This window comes from Nesoenas mayeri (genome assembly GCF_963082525.1).
Source record: "Nesoenas mayeri genome assembly, chromosome: 24".
Lineage (NCBI taxonomy): Eukaryota > Metazoa > Chordata > Aves > Columbiformes > Columbidae > Nesoenas > Nesoenas mayeri.
In genome coordinates this window covers 1,222,980-1,249,748 of record NC_137546.1, presented here as the reverse complement: position 1 = coordinate 1,249,748, position 26,769 = coordinate 1,222,980, and the positions used below count along the sequence as shown (strand labels likewise).

The window sequence follows — 26,769 nt, the reverse complement described above, 5'->3', positions numbered from 1 at the left end:
GGAAGAACAGCATTTGCTACAAGAGTACTTGAAATTCACTACTGAGTGTTGGCAGTTTAAAATATTATCATTATAATAGAATGCTTACTGAGGAAAGCCACCCAAAACTCTCTATAGTAAAATGCTTGCTGAACTGGCTACCATATGTTGTTGTTTGGTTTTTTTTTTAATTAAAAATTAATAGTTGTTACATTTTCAAGTGTAAATACTGAAAAATAGCCTATGGCAAAATGAAAAGGCACAGGATTGAAAGACAGCTTGTTTCCATGGATACATGTTTGCTATTTGCCAAAAAGTATTTTATACACTTTCTACAAGAATAAGCATAATTTTAAATATATCTCTGGAGGGAGGGACTCCAGAATTTTTAAGCATAACAGCAGAATCTGTACTACTAAAAACGTGATGTTTCTATCTCGCAATGCCTCGCTTGAAGGCGACGTTACGGTTGTTCTTTGGAGGAAGTGGCGGCAGCAGGAGCGCAGCTTCACGGGACATTACACAAGCTCACTTGTGCCACAGCAAGACAACCAGCATCTCACAGCAAAGCGGCGGAAAAGGTGCGAGAGCTCAGAGCAGCCCCGACCCGATTTGGGAGAACGCACTGGAAACTGCATCAGGAACCGGCAAACAGTGCAGTGAAACATCCCAAACAGGTTTGCTGAGTCGCAGACATATTAAAATTATTGTTCCTTTCTGAAAAATAGATATATAGGTGTTTGTTGGTTTTGTTTTTTATTTAATTAGTCTTTGTAACCCTGATGTGGTATCTTCATAACAGTCAGGATGTCGTTTGAAACCGTCGGTTCAGTTAAACAGTCAGTTCTGTTCTGGAGTGTTTGAAATGGTCAGTTGTGTTAAACAGTCCGTTGTGTTCTGGAGCATCTGAAACAGTTAGTTCTGTTCTGGAGTGTTTGAAACGGTCAGTTCTGTTCTGGAGCGTTTGAACCGGTCAGTTGTGTTCTGGAACACACTGTGGCCCCCAGCACGTCCCTGGTCGCCGAGGCCCCCGGGCGCTGCCCCGTGCCGCGGTACGAGCCGGAGCGCGGGAGTCTCCTCCGTTCTCACTGCAGCAGCTGCACCGCTCGCCGTGGCTGTGACTGAATGGGGAACATCCGGCACATCGTTGGCAAGAGCTGCTTGTTGTGTCACCAGAGCATCTGTCATTCTCGCCGGTGTTCTTTTTGGTTACCACACTCTGCACTTGTCGGCGGGGTGCATGGCTGTGCCTTTCTTACAGTGGAACGCCTCCGAGAACGCTTCAAAGTTCTGCAGAGATCCCATCACCCTAAACAAAGAGATTTAGAGTCTCATAACTCAGTTACAGTCTCCAAATATGGGATAGTTTATGCAAGAAAAATAGAGCTAACATGACTAACGAAATGCTGAAACAAACAGAGCACAGAGCATGTGGGTTCAGGTCCCATTCTCATAGACTGGCAAATGAACTGGGCCAGGTGAAGGAAAGTTCCCTTCAGCGCTGTCCTACAAGCTATGGCAGAAATTCTGAAGGTTACTCAAGGTTTATCTTTGCAATGAGCCGCTCTGTCCTTTGTGCTGCGTTGGTGCAATGGGTTGAGGTTACAAGCAAGTTACCAACTAGTAAACCCAGTTGTGAAACCCACCTGTATTTCAGTGGGCTGTGAACATCGGTCTTGATTGACTGGCTGGCGTATTCTGGTCTGTAGGAACCACACCAAACCTAGAAAGGAGGGTTAACCATTAGCACTACATAACTTCCACTCTCATGCAGCATGTAGTGCTGCATCCAGGTGTTCTCACCTGGGCGAAGTTGAGGAAGAAAAGCTGTTTGTGGGACAGGTTCAGTCCGGGCAGCTTTGGCTCCTTCCCTTCCCGTTCCAGCCACTTCAAGTAGGCCTAGAAAAGATCAGAGATTCAATTCCGAGAAGCAGCGGGACACCCTGTCCAGGTGTTTTGAATGTTATTTTGGGGTAAGAGACTTTAGTCACAGTGTATATGAACCCAACTTGTCTTCCCTTCTGTATGCTTGTAGCTTCCACTGACTTTGGGAATGTTATGAAGCAGAGCAACTGGGAAATAAAAGTGTTAAGTCCACAGTTCTATGGTGATGATTTTTGTTTCTTCAAGTAACTGCTCATAAAATAGCAGATAATAACCTTGCTCAATGTTAAATCCATTACCTGTTATTGTTACACATTAATTGGCCAATTTTCTTTTTTTAGGTATATTGACATAATGGAGACAAGTTAATGTGTCCTCATGCTGCTTCATTTCAAACGTTCTGCTGCCTTCTCCTCGTAGCTGCCGAGATAGTCCCAAAGCACACAGAACAGAAACGGCAGAGCTGGGGTGAAACACAATCGGCACCACGGAACATCAGAGGCTTCCGTGTGCAGGCAGTTGTCACACAACACATCCCCTGCACACCTGGGACAGCGTTCAGAACCAAGTACACGCTCACTTTAACAAAGGAATTAATTTTAATGGTATCCCTCAAAGTCAGAATTGTCAGTTTTGATTTCTGAGAACTCAGGATGTTCTTCTCTGAAAACCCTTCGCTGTTGCCGTATTCAAAACACCAGAGACAGAAGTTGCACCATGACGCCTGGTAGGATTATTTGTAGAAAAGAACATTCCAGGCTCACACCTGAGCCCCGCACAGAAAGAGCCTTTTGTGCTGATAAAAGCTGTGTTCCTGTTCCCAACGGCAGCTTGTAAACCGGAAGGATTAAAGATACCGGATTCCCTGAGTCTGGGGCTGAGTTCCCCGGTAGAGCAGAAAGTTATGTGCAAGGGTGTTTGTAACAGGCTGGTTTATAACTACAGCGTGGAGGTCGTGCTCTGACAGAGCAGCTGCATTTCTCTCGCATTGAAAATGACTGTGCTTGCAGCAACTGTTTAAATTGGGAGGAAGCAGTGCTGAGGTCAGCAAGCCTTGCATTGTTATTCCGCTCCCTAGCTCCACGAGAAACAAGAGCAGCAAGGTACAAGGGACTTCTTTGTGTTATTTTCCTAAAGCTTAGAAAACATAAAGCAAGTTACAAAAGGAGCTGAGTGTCTAGAGACAGGTATTTTGGTAGATAGGATCTGCATCCCTCTTGGGAAAGGGATTATGGTATTTCCGCCTATTCTTTTCGCGTCCTACCTGACGTGTCACTTCGGAGACTGAAGATGAAAAGCGTGAGAGAAAGAAACTTGGAAAAAACAGTTGCTCTGCTTCATAACATCCCCAAACTGTGTTGCCAAGAAATGAGTGCTCTGTTGCCACGGGCCAAGCTGCTCCGAGTCGTAGCTGCTATTTTCAGCAGGAGAACACTGCATTTCTTCCCCCAGACATGAGTATGTGGAAGCGCTGTGGTACAGCAGCCCTACCTGCGACTGCATCCATGGGGAAAGGAGCTTCTACACGTCTAATTGAGCCTTCAAGTTTTGAATATGGTAATAACATGTTAAGTATACATCTTTTATGACAGAATAGGTAACCCCATTGCTGAATCCCAGGGGTAAAGTTAACTCACAGTAAATTTGAAAGTTACCTTATAAGCCTGTCGGACTCCTCCATTGTCTGCAATATTTTCTCCCAATGTGCTTATTCCACTGACCTGTAAAAGAATCATAATTCCCTCTCTGGTCAGTAACATGAGAAGCCAAAGAAGCACACGCTGCCGCACAGCCACACGTCACACACGGACAGCGAGCGCTGGGCCACAAGGGAGCCGGAGAGAACGAAAATTAAAACAAGAATAGGGTAAAAGCTGTAGATTAGAATAGAGAGAATCTATAGGAATGTAATACGAATGAATTCCGGGCTGCTGGCAGGACGCAGGCTGGCAGGACTGCCAAACCCAGCAGCAAACAGATTTCCCTCCCCTTGCACCAAACCCCTCTGGCACCACAGCACCCGTGGCCCAGCTCCCCGCGCACCAAGGGCCCGCGACAGTGCTGTGTGCACCAGGATCCCGCATTTACAAGAAACAACCGTCGTATCTTACTTCCAGAACAATTATCCCGTAGTTATGGGGGTTTATGTTTATCATCTGTGGAGACTCTCCATTTACATTCAGTATTTTCATGTAGCAAAAGGCCAGTGGTGTGGAAATGGGTGTTACTTACGTTTTGTCCCCCGGCCAGCTCCCACGTGTAGTTCCCGTACTGATAAACCATGCAACGAGACTGCTCCTTGAAATGCATCGCCGAGAAATTGCTCCACCAGTCAAACATATTTCCATCTTTATCAAAATTCCGACCTGCACGAAAATCCAGGAAAAAAGGAAAACGTGAGTGGCTGTTGGAGCAGCCGCCCTTCAGTGCAGCCCGTTTCTTTCCAATGTGTGCACGGATACTTCAGTCACAGCCGCATGTAACTTCAGTTTCTTACAGTGCCGTGAGTGCAGCTGAAAGAAGAACATTTTCTCCGTAATTTCCTCACCATTGTCATCAAAGCCATGAGTAATTTCATGCCCAATAACCATCCCGATGCCGCCGAAGTTCAGGGCTTGCGGTTGGTGTTTGCTGAAGAACGGCGGCTGCAGGATCCCAGCAGGAAAAACTGCAACGAGAGGGAGAAGCCGTGGGGCAGCTCTGGCTCTGCGCACTTTGCAGACAGATTGTTTGCTCGGGTTATGGACCAGGAATATAAAACATAAAATCGTTAGAAACAACATCGTGCCTCCTCATGTGAAATTGGTTCTCTCGATAAAAGGAAAATGACAAGATAATACAGGTTTAATTTAGCACATCTGCAACTACAATATCTCCTGTTTGAGAACCAAGCATTGTTTACATTTCAACTTTAGCCTCACTGGGTCCAGTGTATGCTGCTGTAAGTCAAGAGCAAAATGTCTAGTAACTGTCTTTGGGAGATAAGTACAGTTTGTGTTTTAGAGCCACTTTATAGGGGAACTAATGGATATTTTATTGCTTTATTTGTGCTAAAGAAGGGTTAGCAACCATATGGTGATTACAACCAATACTCGGTGTGTAAAACATGCACTGTACTAATTCCTACAGACCAGCAAGTGCACGTGGACTCAGTCTGGGGCAGCACAAGGTCTGAGCTTCAGTCAACCAGCAAAAACCTTCTAGAATCCATGGGATTTACTCTTCATCCCATGCACACAAGGTGAAAAACATATACACTTCTAGAGGAATTAAGACTGCAAGCAATTCATTCTAATAAGATACTTCTTAACAAGAGAGAAGTTGAAATTACATAGCAAGTATTTCATTTAGAGAGGAAAACCTTTTTGACTATATAGAAGGTTTAATGTGCACAATTTTGGGGAGAAATATATGACAGACTGCAGTAAAACAGTAGCAGGAAACTGAAAGTAGCATGGAAAATTATTTTCCTCAAACTAACGCCAAGAAGAAAGAGGATTTAACTGACATCTACACTACTGTGAGTAGCTATGTGTGGATTTTTGGCTTGCATATTCATCCTCAAGTTGCTTAAACCAGTTATTACTAATTCCATATTACTTATAAGAGCACAGTTGCAGAACCAGTCTCCTTTAAGACCCAAGTTCCCTGCATGGCGAGCTGGCTCACAGCTGATTGCAATGGGCATCAACCCACCCAGGATAAAAGGGAGCCCCAGCCCCACTGAGGAGCCCTCCGGAGCTGAGGCAGCACCACCATGGCTGAAGCTCACAGCTTTTACCTGCGATACCAGGTAAGTGGAAGCTACACAAACAGAAACCAGATCCATTTCTGGCCTTTGCCCTGTGAGCAGGATACAGTTGCTGTCTGGCCTAACAAAGGCATGGGATTTTCCTTTTACGGTATTTGGCAGTACTTGGATAGTAGGTCGTCTTGGTAGTCTGTGAATTTGATGAAGCGTGACTTGGCAGAGAGGACGTGGTTCCTCTCATCTTTGGGGTGCTTAGAATTCAGTAAAGACTCTGCAGCATCAGCCTGGACGTCTGGCCGCCTGCAGCAGCTCAGAGATCACAGAGTGTGGGCAGCCAGGCAGTTCCCAGTGGCTCAAGTCTAAAGGTCTTTGCTAAGAGCACACAAGGTCAGCCTGGCTCCTCTGCAAGGCCCAGAGCTGCTGTTCCGTAAGCAGAAGCAGGTTTCTTTAGTCTGATCTGTCTCTTATCAAAACAATTCCAGTACCATCTGCACAGACAGCAGACGGGAGAGCTGCCCGGGTGTTTATGGGGACGTGGAACGTGAGCACAAACAGCCCAGAACACACTGATCATCCTCTGGCCGCTGAAGCTGGCACCCATATAGCAGCACTTACTGTCTTACAGACATACGGCTGCTCCAGTATAGAAACCGCGCCAGCCAAGCGCCGGATGGGGGAAGCTGAATATTCATCAACAAAGCAACTGCTTGAAAAGAACAGCCCAGCATTTCCATAAGGCAGGTTTGCCATGGGGCAGATTGGCACCCTTGTGTGCAAAAAAGTGTTAATTAGTTCCACACCACGGTTGAAAATTGTAAACCTACCTATCTGGTTCCGATTGGGGGAATAGAACGCGTTGACCACTGCAGCTCCAATTATCCACCTAAAAGTAAATGTCACGCATAAAGTTAGTAACGGTTTTAATTTTTTTTAAGGTGTTCTTTTAATTGATTTATTCTTGTCAAAATAAAATGCAGGCTGCATATAGGGAAAGGGCTGAGGTAGGGAGGAAGGGTGCCATTGAACATACTTTAAAAGAATACCAATACTAGGAAATAACTGGTGTCTCACCAGTTTTGTGTTGAGCAGCTTCAATGTAATACCTGAGTGTGAAGCAGCTTGATGAAGGGTCAGAGAGATTCTATGAGAACTGGATTTACTCGGGGAACTTACACATCTTGGTCAACTCTTTCTCGAAGCTTTTTCAGGCTCTTTTGGGCTCCAGCTCTCAGGTTTTCCAGAATGTTTTCAAAGTAACTGTGTTCACTGAAGTTTAACTAAAGAAACAGATATCAAAGTTGTGCAGAAAGAGGAATTTCTTGTGCCACTGAACATATCTACTAAAGAATGTCTGGATTGCGAGGTATCAATAGTTAGCTCTTTGCATGCATTTATTTATAAAATGTTTGAGACAAGCTTGTTTGCTATCCAGCCACTTGGAAATTACACTTGCACAGGTGTAAATATTCCAACTGGCAAGAAAATACGTGTAGGCTTTTCTGGGGCGGTACTTATCGAGGTATGCACAGCATACTCACACTGGCGTATTCCTGATCGAGTTTTTCATTCTGGTCTTCCAAAATATAATCTGGATAGCCAATTTGTTCTTTAATCGCCATTGCCTAGAAAAGAAGAGTTTAATGTTTCCTCTTAATTGTGGATTTTAAGTTTCAATACATATAATAGTTCACATTCTTTATTGCTATTGTCCGCCTGTTTGTGAGAAACTGGATGTTAGTGAGCCTTTTTTTAATGTGGAACATACAGTTTCCTCATCCCCTGCAGCACCATCTGACAGGGACCGGGATTAACTCTCATTTAGTGCCTTCTATTTTTTTTCTTGCTATTGAAACGGTGCTGATGGTCCTAAAGTCAATGCAAGGTCTGAAAAGGATGGCACTGGATTCGGTTGTCATTCTAGCTGATGGATCAGGTGCCATCTTCTCTCCTCATTTATAACACTGTTCACAAGAGTCATTAAATGAAATAAAAATGCACGTGAGCTAACAAAGGATTAAAAGAAAATTGCAATAGGATGGTGAACATCCAAGTTTTTTCCTCTCATTTGTAGGGGAACTGGGAATAGTGATGCTACAAAATTCCACATATTTTCTATTCATGACAGAATGTTGAAGCTCCTTGTTATCTCTGACCTTCTCACGAGCTTTCTCTTTGGATGCCTCATCCATCCACTGTAACTCATCTAAAGTCTCGATGAACGCTTCACGAATCTTATCTATTAAATCTCGGACCTGAAAGACAGGCAGTAAGAAATGAATAATTGACATGCTATTATTCTCAGGCACAGCTAAGGGTGAAAAGCCTCCTGCTGCAAGACAATGTCCCGAAGTTCTGTGCTCTAAAACAAGGTACTCAGCATTTAACAGAGCATGACAAATGAGTTCTGACTCTTGGCTGATTGATATAATATCTTGAAGAGACACAACAGGCTGGGAGAGCGGAGGGAGGGGACCGGGCGCTGCAGACATTGTGCGTGTACAACAGTACGAAGGGTAAACTACATACCATCCTCTTGCTCTCACCAGCAAATGTCTCCCTGACGTACATGGCTCCCACCGCGTTCTCCATGTTGTTGTTGACGTAACTCACGCACTCCCTCCAGCGCGCTTCCTCCAGCGTGGTCCCATAGAGCGCCTGCCACCCAAAACACCACTGCGTTAACTCTGCCCACACGGCGCTTCTAAATCATTGCCTGAAGAGAAGCTGAACCCAAGACAAAGGTTTCCATTGCTGTGGTTGCTCTTCTCTTAGATTTGTTTGGGGATTACATGACATAATAATGTCACTGTACTGACAAGGGCTTGGTGTGGTGACTGTGGGACTGTTCCAGTGCTCTACAGTCCCTAGGAAGAGAGGAAATACCTTCCTGTAGCTGGCCCGAGCGTCCTTGAAGCGCCGGCTCAAGCTGCTGACTCGATCAATCACCAGGCGCCAAATGAGGTAGTTCTGGATGGTGCTGTGTGGGAAAGTGAAGCTGAGTTTAATCCCCGGGGAAAAGCAACACTAGTGCAGACAGTGTTTTAATTTGGAGAGGAGATGAGAAAGCAAATGATTGCTGCCTGTGCCCAAGTTTCAGAGCATCCGCAGGTGACTGTTCTTATCTAACAGTGTGTCCAACTGTAGAGGCATCCATGCCAAGGCCTGTCCTACCGTTCTGTTCAGAGATTAACTTTGTTTTCTTCCCATTTAACCTTTGCTAAGCACTGAGCAGGTGAGACACCAAGTAACACAGCACTTTAGGAGCACAGAACTTTAGAAGACATTTCCCATATTTTACAGTGAAGTGGTGCCATTTTTCCCAGAGAAGCTCTAGCAGAACTAGCAAGTGGGCCCAATAACTTATATTTTCACAACACTTCCTTGGCTTTTGTCTTATGCTCCAGTTTCTTTACCTTGCTGAGTACTTGGAGAGAATTGCTTTCAGCTCTTGCAGATAGGGCATGCCATACACAACCACCTCTTCTTCCGGCTCAACCTGGACGCTTACTGAAGACATGACACTTTGGATGAAGAAGGTCCAGTTAAATTCCTAGGCAGACAGAAACACACACACCAGTGCCAGGTGTTCAAGTGCTTTAGCAACTATCTGGACTTTCTACAGTCCACAGGACTGAATGCAGTTGTGTTGTACAGTAGAAAAATGCTTTTTAAGAGACTCTGAAGAATGGGAATGATTTGATACCTCTCTGCATCACTGATAAATTCACAAAGCCATTTTCAATTGGCATGGTAATAAAAGAAGGCTGAAAGTATTTGACTGCTCTTTAAACACTTACGTTCAACGCAAACTTTTCCTGCAGCTCTTTTAAGGTCATTTTGTTGTACAACAAGGTCACATCATGTCTTTCTTCTGCTGGGGTAGTTGCCTGAAGACATTCACAAGGTTATTACTAGAATCGACTGATACATTTTCTAAAGTTCAGCACAGGAACTCAGCCTCCCCCCATTCAATAAAGTTTCAGTAGTATGTTGAGCCAAGAGGTTCCCTCTGCCCTCTTCACAATGGAAGACTGAGCTGTTAGAGATTTTTGGGGCGCTGTGGACCCCTACGGATGCAAGGCAGCTGGCCCTGGTGCTGCCACAGTGTACTTTTACCAGGAGCTAGATTATCCTGCTTTAGGAAACTTCCGAAAAATAAATATGGCTAGGTCTGGAGCAGACATGGAAGCAGCGTATAGACTAGACATAACTGTAGACCAAGGCTCTGATTTCTGGGCTGCTCGTGGCACAAGTTGTGCTCCCCCTGCTTTCTTCTAGGCCTTTTCTGCTGCTGCCCGAAAGAGCCAGAGACTCTCATTGTTCCCCCCAACATCCGGAGAAGCTCTAGATTTCTGTACTCACGTTTGCAATCTCTGTTTCAAGCTCCATAACCTTTGCCATTTCCTCTTGGACAAAGGAATCATCTTTAGACATATTCTTGTCTTCCCGGATCATTTTGGCAATGCTGATCATGAACTGCAGGTAAGCTTCCCTCACCTGCACGCGAAGCAGAGCATGTGGGTAGCGTTGTGAAGAAAAGGGTTGCTGTCATTTCTCCCTTTCCAAACCCTTCTTTTTGCTATTTTAGCTTCATGGTGTGCTGTAGAAAAGTCTGCCCCAGGGGCCACAGCCTCTGCCTGTGCCTCCAGTGCAACCCTCCCTGTGCCATTTTCCTTATCTGTTCTTTTAGCTATACTAGATACTACTGCAATACGTAGGATCTCAGCTCATCCTGGAATACCGTACAGTGCAGTTGCCAGTCTCAAGATACACAGTGAACGCAACACTTCCCTGTGCAACGCAACTCTTTGGCCTTCTGAGTTTCAGTTATGACTGGAGCAAAGAGAAAGCTCCGTGCTTTGAGTTACACTACGGGAACAGTGATCCCTACCAGCCAGAATACCAGGGTAAACGTGGACGGTTTAACCTCACTGAAAGTAATACCATCAATCTTCTAAACTCTGTTTTTACTGTCTGAAAGGAAAGCTCTGTCTCGATGGTTCCCAGTGATACCTTTGCTTTGTCTCTAATAACAGGGTACGGCTGTGATTTATGCCTCAGAATGGACCTTGAAAAGATATCTGGCTGCTGAGGGAGTACTGATCTCTGATGCAGGAAAGCTTAATACCACCTATTCTTGCATACTTCTCTTCCTCCATAGACCTTGGAAACTAGATAAATACAGTAACTGTTGTGAAATTGAGTCTGGGCACTCACACGATGATGATTTTTGTTTTTAGGCTGAATGCTGAGGCTTTAATCAGGCCAGACTCCCACAGGCCTCAGTAGGAGTTTTGCCAAAAGATGCTGGACTAAGCACAGGGGGAGTTTGGGTCATCAGAGTTTGGTTCATTGTCTGTGGGCAGTGAGCTGTTAAATAGCAAATAAAAAGAGGTTGTGTCTCCGTCTTATTCAATAACATTAAAGACGCAGCCTTAGCCCTTCTTCTTTATAGCTTCAAATTAAAACTGTATCAAGCACTACTGGTTTTCTTTCGCTCATTTAGGATCATCTATGTACTGTACCTGATTTCTACCTCCTACTAGTCAGTCTAAGTCTGACTTCCATGCAGTGATGTATAAATATCCCTCTTTTTTACTGTAACTACCGCTATATAGGTGAAACTTGCAGAATAGAGCCGGGGTTCCAGCAGACATCTGTGTTCCCAACACAGCTACGTGGAGATCGTTTTGTATCATGAGACAGATTAACAGGAGTTGGCAGTTTATAGATCTGACCAGAAGGTGTGGGAACAATCTCATAAAAACCTCACAGGACTACATTTTAGACTATATTATACATGAGGCTTTAGAAGAAGATATAAGCAAATCTACCCATCAAAATGTTAAGCTATGAAACACAATGATTTTATTTTCCCATAACCTTCTCATCTGTATGAACTGGCCAATTCTGGGAAGGCTTGATATTTACACAGTTGTTCAGTCCTTTTGTAAACTTTACAAAACTTTGGCACAATTAGGAATAAATGAATGTCACAGTCTAATTCTGATTGTAGCACAACGTGAAGATTCACATATCTGAGGTTGCCGAAAAACGGGGATAAGTACTAAAGTTGTTTTAGTAGCACATAGTAAATAAATTACATGGAATACTTACTCTTTGATAGTTGCCTCCGTTAAAGTAGTAATCCCTGGATGGCATTCCCAAACTTGGCTGGTCAATCTGAAGGAAATCAGATAAATGTCTTTAGTTAGTGATGAACAGGAGCTGGTGGCATGACTTCAGTCTCTGGATTCCTAGATAGGGACAGGGTGCGGGTTATTAACCAAAATCTTTCAGTAACCCCTGAGATCTAAGAATAATTTGAAGCAACTTAGAAAAGCTGCTTGACTTGAGGGCTCGACTTCATGCCGAAGCATATGTAAATGAACTCTGAAATATTATTTAATATATAGCAGGAAACCATGTTTTTTATACATTAAACCTCATAATCATTTTGCAAGTCACAAGAATTTACAACTTGTAAGTGCTGCAAATCAGCAAAGGTTAATTGAACTGAAACAAAAACTATGCTACCAACAGATGTTTCCCCATGTGACTCTAAGACAGATCTGCCACTTGGGGTACAGAACTGTTACAAACGTTTTGCCAGTATCGTGCATACCCACCCACTTACGGAAACCTAATGTGTATGCAGTATAACTAACTATCTATTATGATTATGGCAATAATTCCTTGCAAATTTTTCTTACATAAATGATGTGTCTACTGGAATCGCGGTCATCATTCCATACAAACATGTCAATAAGGACACGTTTGTTAAATCTGGAGTTCATTATGGAGAGTTTTTCTTCCATGCTCCAATTTGGCTCTGGGAGATGAAAGGGAAAATATCCATTATTTATCAATATGTATCAGGACTGATTAAGTTGTACAGTTTGCAAGCTTATTGCTGAAATTATTCAGAAGCAGCAGATAATTCTGACTGAACAGTACTGAACTCCTTTGGGCACAGCACTACCTTTGGTCTTATTCCAGTCTGCAGAAGCCACTGGCCAGTCTCCAACCATCGTTAAGGCCTCGAGCAGAGGCAAAGAGTCTCGTTGCTCTATAAGACCTGAGAGAAGAAAAACAAATACAATATTGTTTTCATAGCAAAAATGAAGAAAAGCAGGTAATAGGCCTAACAGTTTAAATATGAAATGGAATTTGTCATAGCAGAGACTCACTCTCATTCATGCATGACTTGTAAAGTATTTTAGCTTTCTGAAACGCTTGTCTGTCCCCTTGCTCTGAAGTCTCCAGCACACCTGGGGAAGGAAATGGTGCAGTGAGGTTTTTTTGCCCTGGAGAGCTTTGATCTTCTCATAGAAATCACTGAGAATTCAGGGCGGCGATAAATACTTGTTCAATCTCAGTGAAACTGGAGTGCTCTCTGAAGGAGCTATTAATGGAAAAAGTGTCAGGAGGAAGGGCCTGTGTGCAGCTTGTCCTGCTCCTTTTGAAGTTGGTACCAAATCACCTTTGGCTGATTTTTTAGAGGGAACAGGATGTTCCCACAAAATGGATGTAGTAAGAAATGTAGAGATTAAAGGACTAGAGGAAAAAAAATCACAATCAAGTCTTCCCTGGCAGTTTATTTCTCTGTATAAAGTGCAGTATATAACATCTGAAACTAAACAGTGGTGCATAACCAAGGACAGAGCAGCCTCATTCCTACCTTTTAGGATGATCTCCAGCTCGTCTCTCAGGATGTCAAAAATGCTGTATCTGGAGCTGGTTTCTGGGATGATGTGCCGGTTCAGCCAGCCCCCGCAGGCATACTGGTAGAAATCCTTGCAAGGGTCAGCGGTTAGGTCCATATTCTGAATTATTCTAGCAGCTAGGTACCAAAATCGGAGAGTTAAATTCCACAGACTGCTCAGTAACCTCTGGGGCTGCCCCAGACTGTCAAGAAGCTGCTTGGCACGAAGGCACATGGAGTAGCCCCATGTGTAGAATGTGTTCTCTCAGAGAGAGTTGGGTCTAAGGGAGTTCTCATTACACTTCACAGACCTAGACCGCGCTGGCCAACCCACGTCCTTGTGGCTCGGACCAGAACACTCTTGGCCACACTGGCACAACCTTCCTGTGCTACTTCCTCGTGAATGATGCTCCTGGTGACAGAGCAAGCACACAACGGGGCTTCTGCTTGGTGTTTACACACGGAGCTGTGTTTGAGGATGGCTTTACTTGCTGCCTTTGACAGTAACAGTAATGCATATCTAGCCTGAGGGGAAACTTAATTCCTTTTCAACTTCTTCAGTCTTAAAGCCTGAACTAGTGTTTGTTCAGGCTGGGTAGAACTAATGTGTAAAACATCAGCTCTCTAAAGCCATCCTTACCTGCGGTGACACATCCAGGTGTGGTACACACGCTGCCTGAGCCGGGGCCGGAGCGAGTGCCTGCAGGGAGCGAGTGACAAAGCACATGGAATTAGTTGTTTTGGAAAGAAATTGCTGCCAATGTTGCTCACAGCAGCTCAGCCCCGGTGACAGCCACATTTTTAAACTTTAGCTTGTGCTCCTTACACTAGGATGCTTCCAGAAAAGAGTTACTAAAAAAAACCCCTCCCAGTGCAGTGTTTTACATGAGAGCAAACAAGATTACAGTAATTCAGATAGAAATAAAACAGTAGGGGAGAAAAGAGGGCTTTGAAGTTCATCAGTGGAAGCGACATAAAAAGCCCCCACTGTGAGTGGGAATGCGGCGCCCAGGGCTGAGCCGAGAGCGCGGCGCTGGTGGGAGCAGATCCGCAGCAGCGCGGCCGCGGCCTCAGCAGGCAGAGAATGCCCAGCTGAGCCTGGGGGGCGCGAAATGCGGGTCACAATGTGAGCTGCATGCGCCGGGGGGCAGCTTTTCTCTTTTCTGTACTGGATGAAGCGAAGCCAAAATTTTGGAGTGTCCTAAACTCTCTAATAATTTTTTAAAATTAAGAAAATCTAAAGACCAGGGTATTTCCATGAAAAAGTCCTTTTGGGGAAAAGAAACTAGTAGTTCAAAGGCATATGGAAATTTTCCATAAAGGAGAAACAGCAACAGGCAAGGTGAGAAAGAGGGAACTGTGCTACAAGTGGGCTGTGTTTCTCTCATTGTTTCTTGGTGACAGGTAGGACCCAAATGAAGCTTTTTTGTTTGTTTGTTTTTCAAATCAAAGCTTCTCTCTTTAATATAACCCGACAATGTCGAACTTCAGTTTCCGGAACCCAACTGCTTTCAACAAGATTCTAACTGCCCACAATAAAAAAGCCCTTGTGACTGTGAAAATGTAATTGAGCTGTATAAGCAGGGAAGCCAAACCGCGGTTTGCACACTCGGGGCTCTGCAGCTCTGCCACCAAACCGGATAATTGGAAATGGCTGGTGAGGGGCTCTCAGTTTACTTCTCAAAGTGGCTCCTTTGTTTTTCTATCAATTATCTTTTTATGCCTCAGTCCCACTCCTGACAAAGAAGCCAGCCAACCTGACTCCGTATGAGAGATGAGCAACACCGCCCTGCTTGTTTCCACAATACATTCGTTGGGTCTTTGCTCACTTTGCGGCTCTGTCTGCTGCACCTCTTAAACTCCAAATAACTAGAAACATAACAAAGTCTATGGGCTTTGTTTTCTCAAACTACTTTGCTAAAAACACCTCCCTAAGTTTTAATTTCTGTATTTTTCTCCCTGGGGATGGCACACACTGGAACAATTAGAGCTACAGTTGTCCTCAGGCAGTTGAGTGTGTTTTACCTTTCAGCCCCTCCTCTGTTTGTGCCCATCTCTGCAGCAGTGCTGCGCGGCAGCCTGCCTTTGCTCTTACACGGTGAATTGTTTGCAGCAAATAATGTAATTGCCCAATTTAGCTTGTCTTCCTCCGAGAGGACTATCTCTACCACATGTGTGTCTTCAAATGGACTCCATAACACAGGGGTTGTTTGTTATTCCACCTTTCTTATGATTTCTTGCCTATAGTTTATCTATAAGCATGGCTGAGGCAGAATTTCATGCGAGAATGGAGGTGACAAAGAGGAGGCAGGTGCTGCTAGCAGTCATGTTGGTTGCTTCACAGGCTTTTTAAATAGGACTTGGCGTTTGGTGTGCTAGTGGAAAAACTTAGTTTTGAGAGTAAGCGTGCTCTGCAGTTCAAACGTGTCCGCCCCGTTGTCGGGGTCCTGGCACGGCATCTGCACAAAGTCACAGCACCCAGCCTCACCTGGAGATCAAATTGCCTGATGTAGTATTAGGAAAAAGGTCTACTTTTCCTCAGCAGCACAGTGGCCTTCACATTGTGATAAGCGATCTCCCCTTTAGATCTGCTAAGCAGCTGTTGCTTTCTAACTCCTGGCAATAAATCCTCCCTTCTAAAATAGTGCAATGTTTTTTTTTACCTTTGTCAAAACAATGCTGAATTCAGTAAAATGCATGGAATTAATTAAAGACATAGACTCGTACATCACATAATTTTAAAATGAAATCAAATCCAACATAACCCTCTCTTTGCATGAGCCTGGAAAGAGGCAGAGACAGCCAAGTCCCTCACAGGGGTGACTTCACTGTCCCCCTCTATTTTTGTTTCCATTTAGCTCTGCAAAAAGACTTTGATGTTGTTTGCAGAGGGAGGAGGAGAATTATTGATGGGTTCCTTACCTCTGCTGCTGGCATACAGGATCACCAGGGCGACCAGTGCGCAGGTCATGAGGAGCAGCAGCACCGCCAGAGTGATCGCCACAAAGCTCCAGGGTTTCTTCCCAGATTTTGTTGATTTTTCCACAATATCCATTTGACTTTCTGATTTCCCCATTATCGTAACTCTAAATTGAGGAGGGGAAGGTAAAAAAAGAATTAACAGCACAGCTAAATCAATACAGGGATAAAAGTGTGACAAATCAGGGAGAAAAAGGAAGTGGAATGAAAGCAAAGATAAAGAAAACTTCCAAATTATTACATGTATTTGTCCATTTGATTGTCCACAGATTTGCCAACCTCATTCTCCATCTCCCGTGCCCAGCAGACCGGCCGTGCCCGGGGGCTGCTCCGGGTGCCACCACCCGGGCTCTTGGAGGTGCAGGGGCAGAACTTCAGGAGCTGGTTTTGGGGCAGATGGAAAAGTCTCCTGAGCAGGTTGGGCAGCTCCTTTCTCCCAAATGGGGAGGAGGGGGATGCTGCCTCTTCCACGCCCGCTTCAGAAGTGTCTTGCTGTTTTGAAGAATTTCCCTCTTCTTCTGTGCATGAGAGTGGGTTTGCAGAGCTCTGTTAACAGCAGCAGAATCCAACAAGAGATCCTTCCAGGTGCGAGTCTCTTTGAGCTGTGTCTGCTCCGTCCTCGGCAGAGAGGAAGGGTTTGGAAACCAAAATGCTCCGAGAACACGTGTCAGCTCCCAGGTCTGCAGGAGTTCGGGACCTCCAGCCCCTCGGTCTCCTCCGAGCCATGCTCAAAGTTGGGAGCTCGGCGCTGCGCGGTTCCCAGCTGCAGGCGAAGCTCCTGAGCAGCGGCAGGAGGAGGAGCAGGGGCTGCATCACGGCAGCGGGCAGGGCCGGGCGCTCGAGCTGCCGCTGCCGCTTCCCAGGGGTTTTGCCGGCTTTCCTGAAATCTGGCGCCGGGTTATTTGGCTGCTGTGCCTGCAGAGGAGCGTGAGGACAGAGAAATGCAAACCCATCGGGACCCTCTGGCTCTGAGAGTGCTGGCAGCTTATGGGTCCGTGTATGGGAACAGCGTCTGGTTGGAAAACACACCCATTCAGAGATTAGTGCAGGCTATGCACAGGATTTTTATGCTACTGCTTAGAAATCTATCTGCTAACAACTGGAAAGACAATAAAAGCAAAGGCAGAATAGGTTCGTGATTTCCCTTGGGTTTTCATTTTATTCTTTTCCAGAACTGACTTTGCAAGGAGGTTTTGGGTATTTTCTTTTTTGCTGTTTTCTCTCCCCTGCAGGCTGGTTTATTGAGCTAGTGCCAAAGTTCACACTGTATAGATTTTCAGGTTGGTACCTCTCTCGCCCCGAGTGCCCCAGCAGCACTCCCCGTTCCGGGTGTTCAGAGCAGGGGTTTCTTTGTGGCAGTTCTGTTTACTGAGAACGTATGCACAGAGTGTTCCAAGAATGCAGACACAGACCTGTTTGTGTGAATGGGGCAGGGAACAACGAATGCCACTTTCTTCTGCCAGGAGTCCCAGCCTCCTCTTGTAGTCAGTATTCTGCCTCAAAACCCCCAGCAGAGCCTGCCTTTCTTTTCAGTCATGTTATCTTTGGCTTCTGTCAAGTGTGAAGGCAGCTATTCTCATCCCACCGTCTGAAGAGGAGGATAAGAACACAAAGATCTGAAAGAAAAGGAGGGAGTTGCAGATCCTGGGTGTCCGTATGCGAAAACCAGCTACAGAAGGGAAGGTTACTTTAAGGACAAGGCTTTACATTTAATGATAAGTCAAGCAATCCCTTGTTTCAGTTTGCAGGGAGTTCCACAGCTCACAAGAGGACATTGCTGTTTGTACTGGGCTACTTTGAAGAGATTTTTTCCTGTTTTGATTGCTTTGTAACTAAAGGAGGTTCTTATGTTTCTAGAATTTGGATTTGTAATGAGTTTGCAATGGCAGGATTGCACTTTTTAAAAAGGCTCAAATTACAGATTTTTACACTTGCATCCTGGAGGGGAGGGGACTGAGTGGCAAATCTGGACAACTGGCTCCTTTGGGAAAGCTCACCTGAACCAGGATTTGTAATGCATGTCTGAAATGGTCAGATTTACTAGCAACAACACTAGTTCTGTTTAGTAACTAAGCCAGTCTGCATTATTCCAGTACCATCAAATGTTAGTAAATGACTTTGACCTCAGTTTCCTCAGTCTAAACAGTCGCTTTCTGAAGAGCAAAAGGAGTATTTAAGAATTGGTGACAGAAACGAGTCTAGTGTACACATCTGCCCTAAACAGAGATGACAACCTGAAGCTACAGGGTGACATTAACAGAACAAAGCAGCAAACAGCCCAGCCCTCAGTAAATCAGCACAGTGAATGACTCCAGGACAATGGCTGGATGCCGCCCTTTGATTTATTGCAGCAGGGATGCAGAGCAGAGATGGTAACTCATTGTGCTCAAGAATAATGGGTTTGTCTTCGAGAGCCACTGTAACCCTGGTATCTGTCCACTAGCATGAAAAATAATTTAAAAACAATCAGTACTCAAATATCCTCTTATAGCTGGTTGGCTACCAGATGTGTGCCGTGTAAATAACTCCTAGTACTTGTACATCCAAACCAGATTAGAATTGGGAAAAGCTTGAAGTTTCAAAACTCTTCACTCACCCTTTTGAGATAACGATCTCTTGAACATCATAATCAGAAAAAAATCCCAGATACTATCAGTATGAGGTATAAAAGGTATGCGATGATTTCTGCAATACGTTTCTAAATGCATGCATTTTGCATAGAAAAGCAGGTAAAAATGTGAAGTTGGCTTACCTCTGTCTTGTGGAGAATGCTTTTCAGCTGCAGAGCTCAGGTGGCTGGTGTAGTTTCTGGAATGTGATTGGAATGGTTACATTTTCGAGTGGTCAGAAACACATGCTTATTGTTATTACCAGCACTGATGTCTGTACCAGGCGCCCCCCGTAGCGGTCCTGCACCTCCCTCCCTCCGCCCCTCGCACACACACAGGTGCTGAGAGTGCCCAAGGGATCAAATGTTCTGCTCAGAGGCTTATCAGGGAGAATTAACCCTTCCCACTGTATTTGTATCAGTGGATTTTATAGCTAGACTGGCAGTCAGCCTGTGCAGCGAGCATGAGCAATGCCGTCCTTCAGTGGACAAGATGATTCCCCAGCCTGTTGGCATTTAGAAAAGTCTCTCCTGCTACAGTTCTCAGTTTACATGACATGCTTTACTTCTTTTCCATGAAATTTTTCAAGTACCTGTGGCGGGAAGACTTCTGGAAGGCAGTGTCTCATTTTCCATACACTTTATTTCAGTACAGTAACGAATATTGTCTTTATATTTTTAATGACAACATTTTAAAATTATATGAACGTGACTTGGGTATATTTTTGAATTATTTTGCTGTATGGGAAGATGAATTACAAACAAAATGAATTTAAGATACTTTACTTGAAATTATTTTCAGCTATGGAGCACATAACAATTCCTGCTGTTATATCTATTAAATTGACTGTTTATATCTTACAAGTGACAGATGACAGTTCCAACCTGGGCTGTTCTATGAGAAATGTTTTGGAGATAGGAGCTGCCCTAAGCGTGTGCTTAAGCTGTGTTGAATCAGGTCTTGGATGCCAAACTCACCAGCAGTTCCAGTCAATTAGAAGTTTCCCTGTTGAGAAGTGGTTTGGGCCTTTCAGAATGACACAGTTTATTCTCAGCTGTCAGTTCTGTGGCATTTCCTTCTACAGCTCCACCTGATGTGCGATTATATCGCAGTTTATCAGGCAGGTTTATGAGGAGGCTTAATTGGATTGCATTAGCTGGCATTTAAGCTGTCCAAAACAGCTGAGAAAGCAATCAATTAAAACATCCAAACACATCAATGATGTAGACATGGGGCAATTTATGTAGATGGCTAATTACCTGTTTTCTCCGCTAAGTACATTTTATTGCCCAAGAATGGACAAATGATGCATGAGAAGAAAAGAAACTGCTTTGCAAAAATACTGTTGGAAAGGTTGCAAAAGAAAAGCCCACCAAGCCAACAAACCACCAAAAAAGAAAATGGCAAGGTATAAACGGTTCTATTGTTGAAACTCTGAACTAAAAGAACAAATCCTACGCAGTTTCCGGCACTGAGGTGTGCCTAATATTGCAAGATTTTAATGTGACTTTTAGAGAGTGTTACCAATGTTTGAATGACTTATAATATGACATCTGAGGTTGCTCAGCAATCAAGATGCTCCATGAGATGGTAATTTGAAGTGGGAAAATACTAATGACTGTCGGTGTTCCACTTCACCCACTACTGGTCTGGATGCAGCCGCGTGGCTCCCCCGTGCCTGCACATCCCACCCACGCACCCGCACGGGACCCCCAGCAGATCCGCACACTGACCTGGAGACGAAAGTACGAGTGAGGGGCAGAACAAAATAGGAACGGAATGGAATCATTAACGTCCTCCTGTGCTCCAGCTCCCCTCCTGCACTCCCCCTCTGGCTTTGCGGCTACGTTTTCTCATTACTGTGATGCAGTTCAGGAATGAGACACACAAACTTATTATCAGAAACTGTTCTTAATTTCCTTTAGAGTCTGTGGGGAGATCCTTATGCTGATTTATTCTCTGTAACTCTTGACTTTTTGGAATCATGGAGGGAACACACAAATACAAAACGGATAAGGCTGGGTGGTAAGACAACTAAGTTGCGGCTAATGTGGCAGGTTAAATTCAGCTTTGCATCCCACGCAGAACAAGCACTCAGTGGTTCTCAGGAACAGCAAGTGGGCTTGTCGAGGTCTCAAGTAGGTTTTGTATGTCCAAAATAAGCTTTGGAAATGAAAGTAATTGAAAATTAAATCGGTGCATGGGTCTTAGATGTGGCGGTTACACATCTGTAGTAAGGTGTACATGAAAAAGTCGTTTCTGGAACCCAGAGCAGGAGAGCGAGCTTTGGAGTGCTGGGCCTTCTGAATAATGAGGCACTTTCCTGAAGGTGCCATTGAGTAACAGCTGGCTGAACCAACAGATTCCAACACAGACCGGTTTACTGCAGGATGACTGAAACAGCCAAGACTCCAAAGGCTGTAATGCCAGTGATAATTTCATGTAGCACATTAAATTAATGGTGACAGCGACTCCTTAGAGCCCTGGCAAATTGGAAATTGCTTGATGCAGAAGCAGTACAATGATAACATGGTTAATCTTCTGCAGGGAAATGATAGTAAAAGAAATGGCTTTTAGATTAGCTGTCATTAAAGTGAAACATCTGCCTCTGCAAGTCAAGTGGAATGTCCTCACTTCTGCACACAGAAACTCATTAAAGTTACTGGGTTTGCGTGGCCGCAAGCCAGAGCCAAATTTCCACTAGGATCTAAATCTGGGATGCACAGAGAATGAGGCTGGGAGTCGGGAAGATGACTTCCCAGGCCATATGTCAGCTTCGAAAATGCTTTTGATCGGTTGCTGAAGTTGGCTCCTGTGTTTAGATTCTCTCAGTACTTGGGAGCACATAACTAACTGAAATGGGAAAAATAAATAGGAGTGACGTGACCTTTATAGGAAATAAAACCTTTTGAGACCACAAAAGTTCGAAGTTCAGCCCCATCTGAACTCTGAGAAAAAGCTTACAGTTGATTATCTAATTCCAAACAACTTGCCATCCTTTCTAAGCTGCTCTTTGCTGGCTGGGCTGCAGAGCAGGAGGACAGGAAACTTTCCTCGTGAAATTGCATTTGTGGTGCAAATATTCTCACATCTGATTTTCCTTTTCTACTCCTGTAAGGAGTGTTGAATACTCCACAGAGGCAAGACCGGCAGGTAATTGTTTGTGTAGAACATTCTCAATCATGATTTCAAAGTTTCCTTTCGTTTCTCATTACCTGGTGACTCTGTGCAACAAGGTGGTCTTTCTGCAATTATTACAGCCTGACCGCTGTGGTACTGAGGTTGCAGAATACTTTAAAGGGACAAAATTCTTGGGGAGCAGAGAAATACTCAGTAGTGTTTGTATATAGCTCAGAGCCGAATAAACTACAGATATTTAATCTCTCCTTGGGATGAATGTAGCTTCAGGCTGGCTTACGAACCAACAGGTATCCAGCTCCACTATTGACATAGGTTATCAGGCCCTGTTCTCTTCTTGATTACATCAGTGCTGAATTCTTCACGGTTATCGAACATTTCCAGCAGCATGCCATAAGAATATGTCCTAAAGCACATTGCACAAGGGACTTTCAAGGAGCAAGTGTTCCTTTTCTAAATAACTGACCCATCGGCTGCATGCACAGAATGAGCGATGGGTCTCAGAGCAGTTGGAAATAGCTCCACTGTCTTGATGAATTGCAGCTTAACATTAAAGAAACATACAGAAATGGCCACTGCATTTTTTTTTTCTATCCAGGTTCTTCAATCTGGAAGAAGTGGAAACAATATCCTGTTAGAAAATTGCATGTATGTAACTGAGTAGATGATTCAGTTGAGTGGTCCCAGACCCTGACATGGGTAGCACAACAGATAAGAACAAGATTTATCAGGCTGGAGGGGAGGGAGATGTTTGCTGATAAATACTGATAGATTTCTGCAGCATAACTATTTCTGGCAGGGGAGACTGGGCTGAAGGGAAAGCAGCCAATGCTCGCTCCCCCGGGAGAACAAGCCTGATCGCTGGGATAACTTGTTTAACATAGCAGCAGTCTGGCCAGAGCCCGACTTGAGCGCACTGATCCTATTAAAACATCTTAAATGGTCTTTGTGGCCTCACTAGTGCTGACTGAAGGACCGCGATTAGCCTGAGTTATAACCAAAGCCAGTGATGGTCTGTTAGAAATGCTGGGTGCTCAGGATGGCTCCTTCCCTGCAGTCTGCAGCGGGTTTTGGGTTGGTTTTGTTTGGTTTGGATGATCCCGTCTTTTGGCAAAGCGCAGTGTAACCGAGTGAATGTGAATGTGCAGGTACAGGGCGGGTTTGGGCGCGAGGTGGGTGGGCTGGGCAGTACTTGGAATAGATGGGTCAGATGAAATCTTGTCTGCTCCCCAGGACTCCAGGAAACGAGTGTCAGAATGGGATGTGGCAAGTGTGAAATTGTGCTAGGCGTGCATAATGCTGCTCATCAAACCCCTCTCGCTGTGACTAATCACAAAGATCTATTTGATATTCCAAGAAATTAGTTGGAAGAGCAAGCACACAACGGAGAAATAAGGACCAAATCAGGAGCTTAGCCACAGGCAAAGAATCTTTGATCACAGGAGTTTAGTGGGAACAGAAAGAGGATGGAGAAGATAAAGGACACAAAAATGCTGATGAGAAGAGTCAGGATCTGCTGAGAGAAGCAGCTGCTGCTCTAGACCATGAGGAACAGACAGAAAGTTCTGTGGCTGCCTGGGGCTTCAAAAAACAGCAGCTATAGGCATCTGAAAACAAATTTCCTTAGCATAACTCTTTGGGCTTTAAGGAAATCTCAGTTCACTAGAAATTACGTAGTAAAATTCAGAAAGGTGGTCCTGCTGCTCTCAGCAGAGAGGCTACGACTCCAGTAGGCTGTGTGGACTGTTTTCCTCTCTTTTAGTTTAAACCCTGATACTTCATACAGTTTTTGTACTGCTATTATTCCTGCCTGTCGGCACAGATTAGTGGGAAGAGAACCAGAGCATAGTTACTCCTTTCAGCTTGCAAATGTAGCTAACAGTTGTTTGAGGATATAATTTCATGCTTAGAAAGAAATTATCCTGTAGCATCTTGATGGCAGTCAGGAGCATAAAGCACTCACCAGTGCCACCAGGATTAAACTCAGAGTAACTTGTCTTGAATTTGGAAGCAAAGAAGCCCGCTCTTACCTGTGGTCTTAGGGAAGGAAAAAGGAGCATGCAGAGAAGGAAAAAAGATGTGAGGGTACAGATGGTATCACTGCCTACTGGGCTGACGGCATGGCTGCAGAATGAAGTTTCTGGAATGCTGCCTTTCAGAAAACAATGTGACAAGAAAGAAAATGTTCCATTTCCCTTTCATCCTAATCAAAGCAGGAGAGCGGTTCTCAGTATTGCTTTAATCTTTGTTTTCAATAGGAGTTTATATTTTTCCTCACGGTTTTATTATCGCACTCCAAAAACATCGGGAGGAATTCACTTGGAGCAGTCAAAACAAATATACAGTCTGTTGGTTTGGGCCCCACCTCATCGTTTCCTTTTGCACAGCTGCTTCCACATTAAGCTATAGGCTCCCTTTGCACAGCAGAAGCACCAAACCACACAGAAATGGGGTAGATCAGCAGTATCTCTGTGGAGATGCTGATTCGCGGGCTGGCCAGCACGGATGTTGAAGAACAAGCGAGAATCACTGCAGAGCAATCACGTTATTGTCCTGGCTGTCACCTTCAGCCTCCTGCCTGCACATTGATCACTGCTCCATTAGCTCATGCTCCAGTGCTGGCTTTTGTGCACAACTGTCCGGGAGTGTGAAAGATGATATTTAGAGGGCTCTTGTAGGATTATCTCCATGGCTCTGCACCGGCAAACTGAGACATGGGGGGCTGGAAATCCAAGGTGAAATCTGGAGTACTGCCACCTGCGTGTCCCAGATAACAGGGTATCGGTCACTAGGTTGGATGTTTCATCTCTGTTGAGTCTCATCCTTCATATTATCAGTGTTCCTTGGGACAGAAAAACAGTTTACTGGGCATGTGTACCACTCTGCTCCCCTACGTTGGTGCCGATCGCTGCAGATACACTAGATGATGACGGGGCAGCTCCTTCCATTCAGGAGTGGGTCATCCGAGTGCTGTAACACGCGTGGGTCCTTGCAAACACATTACAAATGTTACTTTTGACTGATGTTTTTGACTGGCCCATGAAAAAAGACTACTTAATTGAGTGGTGTGTGTTCAAGCTAATCAAATCAATAGCAAGAAAATCCACGGCTATTATTCATAAACTGCAAGTTATTTGAGTGTTTTCCTTCAGTATGCCTGGAACCCCTGTGTGGGAGTTAGTTGAGTTTAGCCAAACAAAACACTTTCTTCACAAGGGTGAGTTTACATACATCCATAATAATTTTAAAGGATGCTGAATATTGCAATTTGCCTTCTTCTGATAGCTCTCTTTTTTTGTTTCACTGCCATGTTCAGTGCCATGTCCATTGTGCATTTATCATGAGCTTCTCAACTTCACTTATTCTTGCAGCTTCACAAACAAACTAGAAAGCAATCAGACACTGACAAATGTCCAGATGAATTAGTGTATGCTACAGCTTGATGCCTCTCGTTTAAGTCTTGTCTTCAGCTTTTGAAGTTCAGTATTTTTATCAATTTTAAGACCATAGTCTGTGATTTTCCAGGCCTCTTCATAACGCTGCATTTCAAAATTATGTTGTGCAACCTTATGAAATGTTCTGGTTAAAATTTCCCTGCCAGGGCCATTCACGATGCTGCACAACGCTACGGACTGGTCCAACTGCAGTGCCTCGATGTACTGCTTCACCGCAGCCTCCTCCTCAGCTGCCGCCAGCAGCAGGCGGCCCTTAGCGCAGTGGTCCTCAACGCGTGTTTTCAGGCTGTTACAGCCGTGCTTCTGGATCACTTTCTCCATATCTTTTAAAGCTCTGTCGTATTTTTTCAGGTGCGTAAGGCACGCAGCTCTCCGGCGGAGATACCTTGGATTATCTTTGCTTGTCAAGGCAGCCAGGGTGTAATAACCAAGGGCCTTCTCATAGTGATGTCCTTTCATCAGCATATTTCCTTCTTGGGCTGCTACCTGTGGACAGAAAGTTAGTTAACATCAGTTATTAAGAGTGAAAAAAAAGACTGGCCACAGATAGGCACTGTTGAAATTGCATCTGGTTGGAGAACATATAATTGGCATACTTTTTGCATGCAGATATAAAAATCTTGGATCAATGGGCACTTGCTGTTACCTCAGGAGTTTCTGAACCCCTTGTCTTTGTTTCTGCGTGTTTTGCTGAAACTTTCTCAGAACGTTTCTTCTGAAGTTGTTGCCATTCCTTAAGCAATGATACGTGAACCGAAAACTGAAATTGGTTGTGAAACCAAATTCCTGCCATGGTCTGTTCTAACAGGGGATTATATGGAAACTGTCTCTTCTGTCAATAGATGGTCAGCCCCATGTGCTGCCCCACAAATACCTGCATGTGCTAACATGGAAGGTTGGTGTCTACTGGAGTTTACCCAAGCTATAGGGAAAAGTGGCCAACTGATGGCTTTGCTGATCATTAATCTCAAGTGCAAGCGAACTATCTGCTCTCATCTGCAGGGAAAACAACATGAAAATAGAGAAGGCAGAAAGAGCCACATAATGTTTAGGTTCATAAAGGTCAATAAGGAAAACTCCATTAGTACTATTTGCCTCAAATGGATTTCTCATTATTTCCCCTTATTGGTAATAAACAAAGCTTTTAACATGCTGCAGCAGAGTGAAGATCTAAGTTATAAACAAGGCTGCCACCAGCAGCGTTGTCTTACAGAGGCTGAGCCAAACGAGCTGAGGCTCCAAGCACAAGATGAGTGTTCTCCTGGGTCT

At 44.5% G+C, this 26,769-nt stretch overlaps 1 protein-coding gene across 1 annotated transcript; it reads right to left on the bottom strand.

Annotated features, from left to right (window-relative positions):
- Positions 1-1,188: 1,188 nt before the first annotated feature.
- On the bottom strand, positions 1,189-16,589 carry MMEL1 (membrane metalloendopeptidase like 1; the record flags this gene model as incomplete). The annotated part of the gene is made up of 23 exons (XM_080358736.1): positions 1,189-1,288; positions 1,626-1,702; positions 1,783-1,878; positions 3,519-3,584; positions 4,096-4,229; positions 4,412-4,531; positions 6,439-6,497; positions 6,788-6,891; positions 7,153-7,236; positions 7,768-7,866; positions 8,141-8,269; positions 8,498-8,591; positions 9,028-9,164; positions 9,412-9,501; positions 9,977-10,111; positions 11,732-11,797; positions 12,328-12,446; positions 12,597-12,692; positions 12,805-12,885; positions 13,296-13,457; positions 13,960-14,019; positions 16,242-16,405; positions 16,540-16,589. The coding sequence occupies 23 exons, from the start codon at positions 16,587-16,589 to the stop codon at positions 1,189-1,191; spliced, it is 2,322 nt and encodes a 773-aa protein (XP_080214862.1).
- Between the last annotated feature and the right edge of the window lie 10,180 nt (positions 16,590-26,769).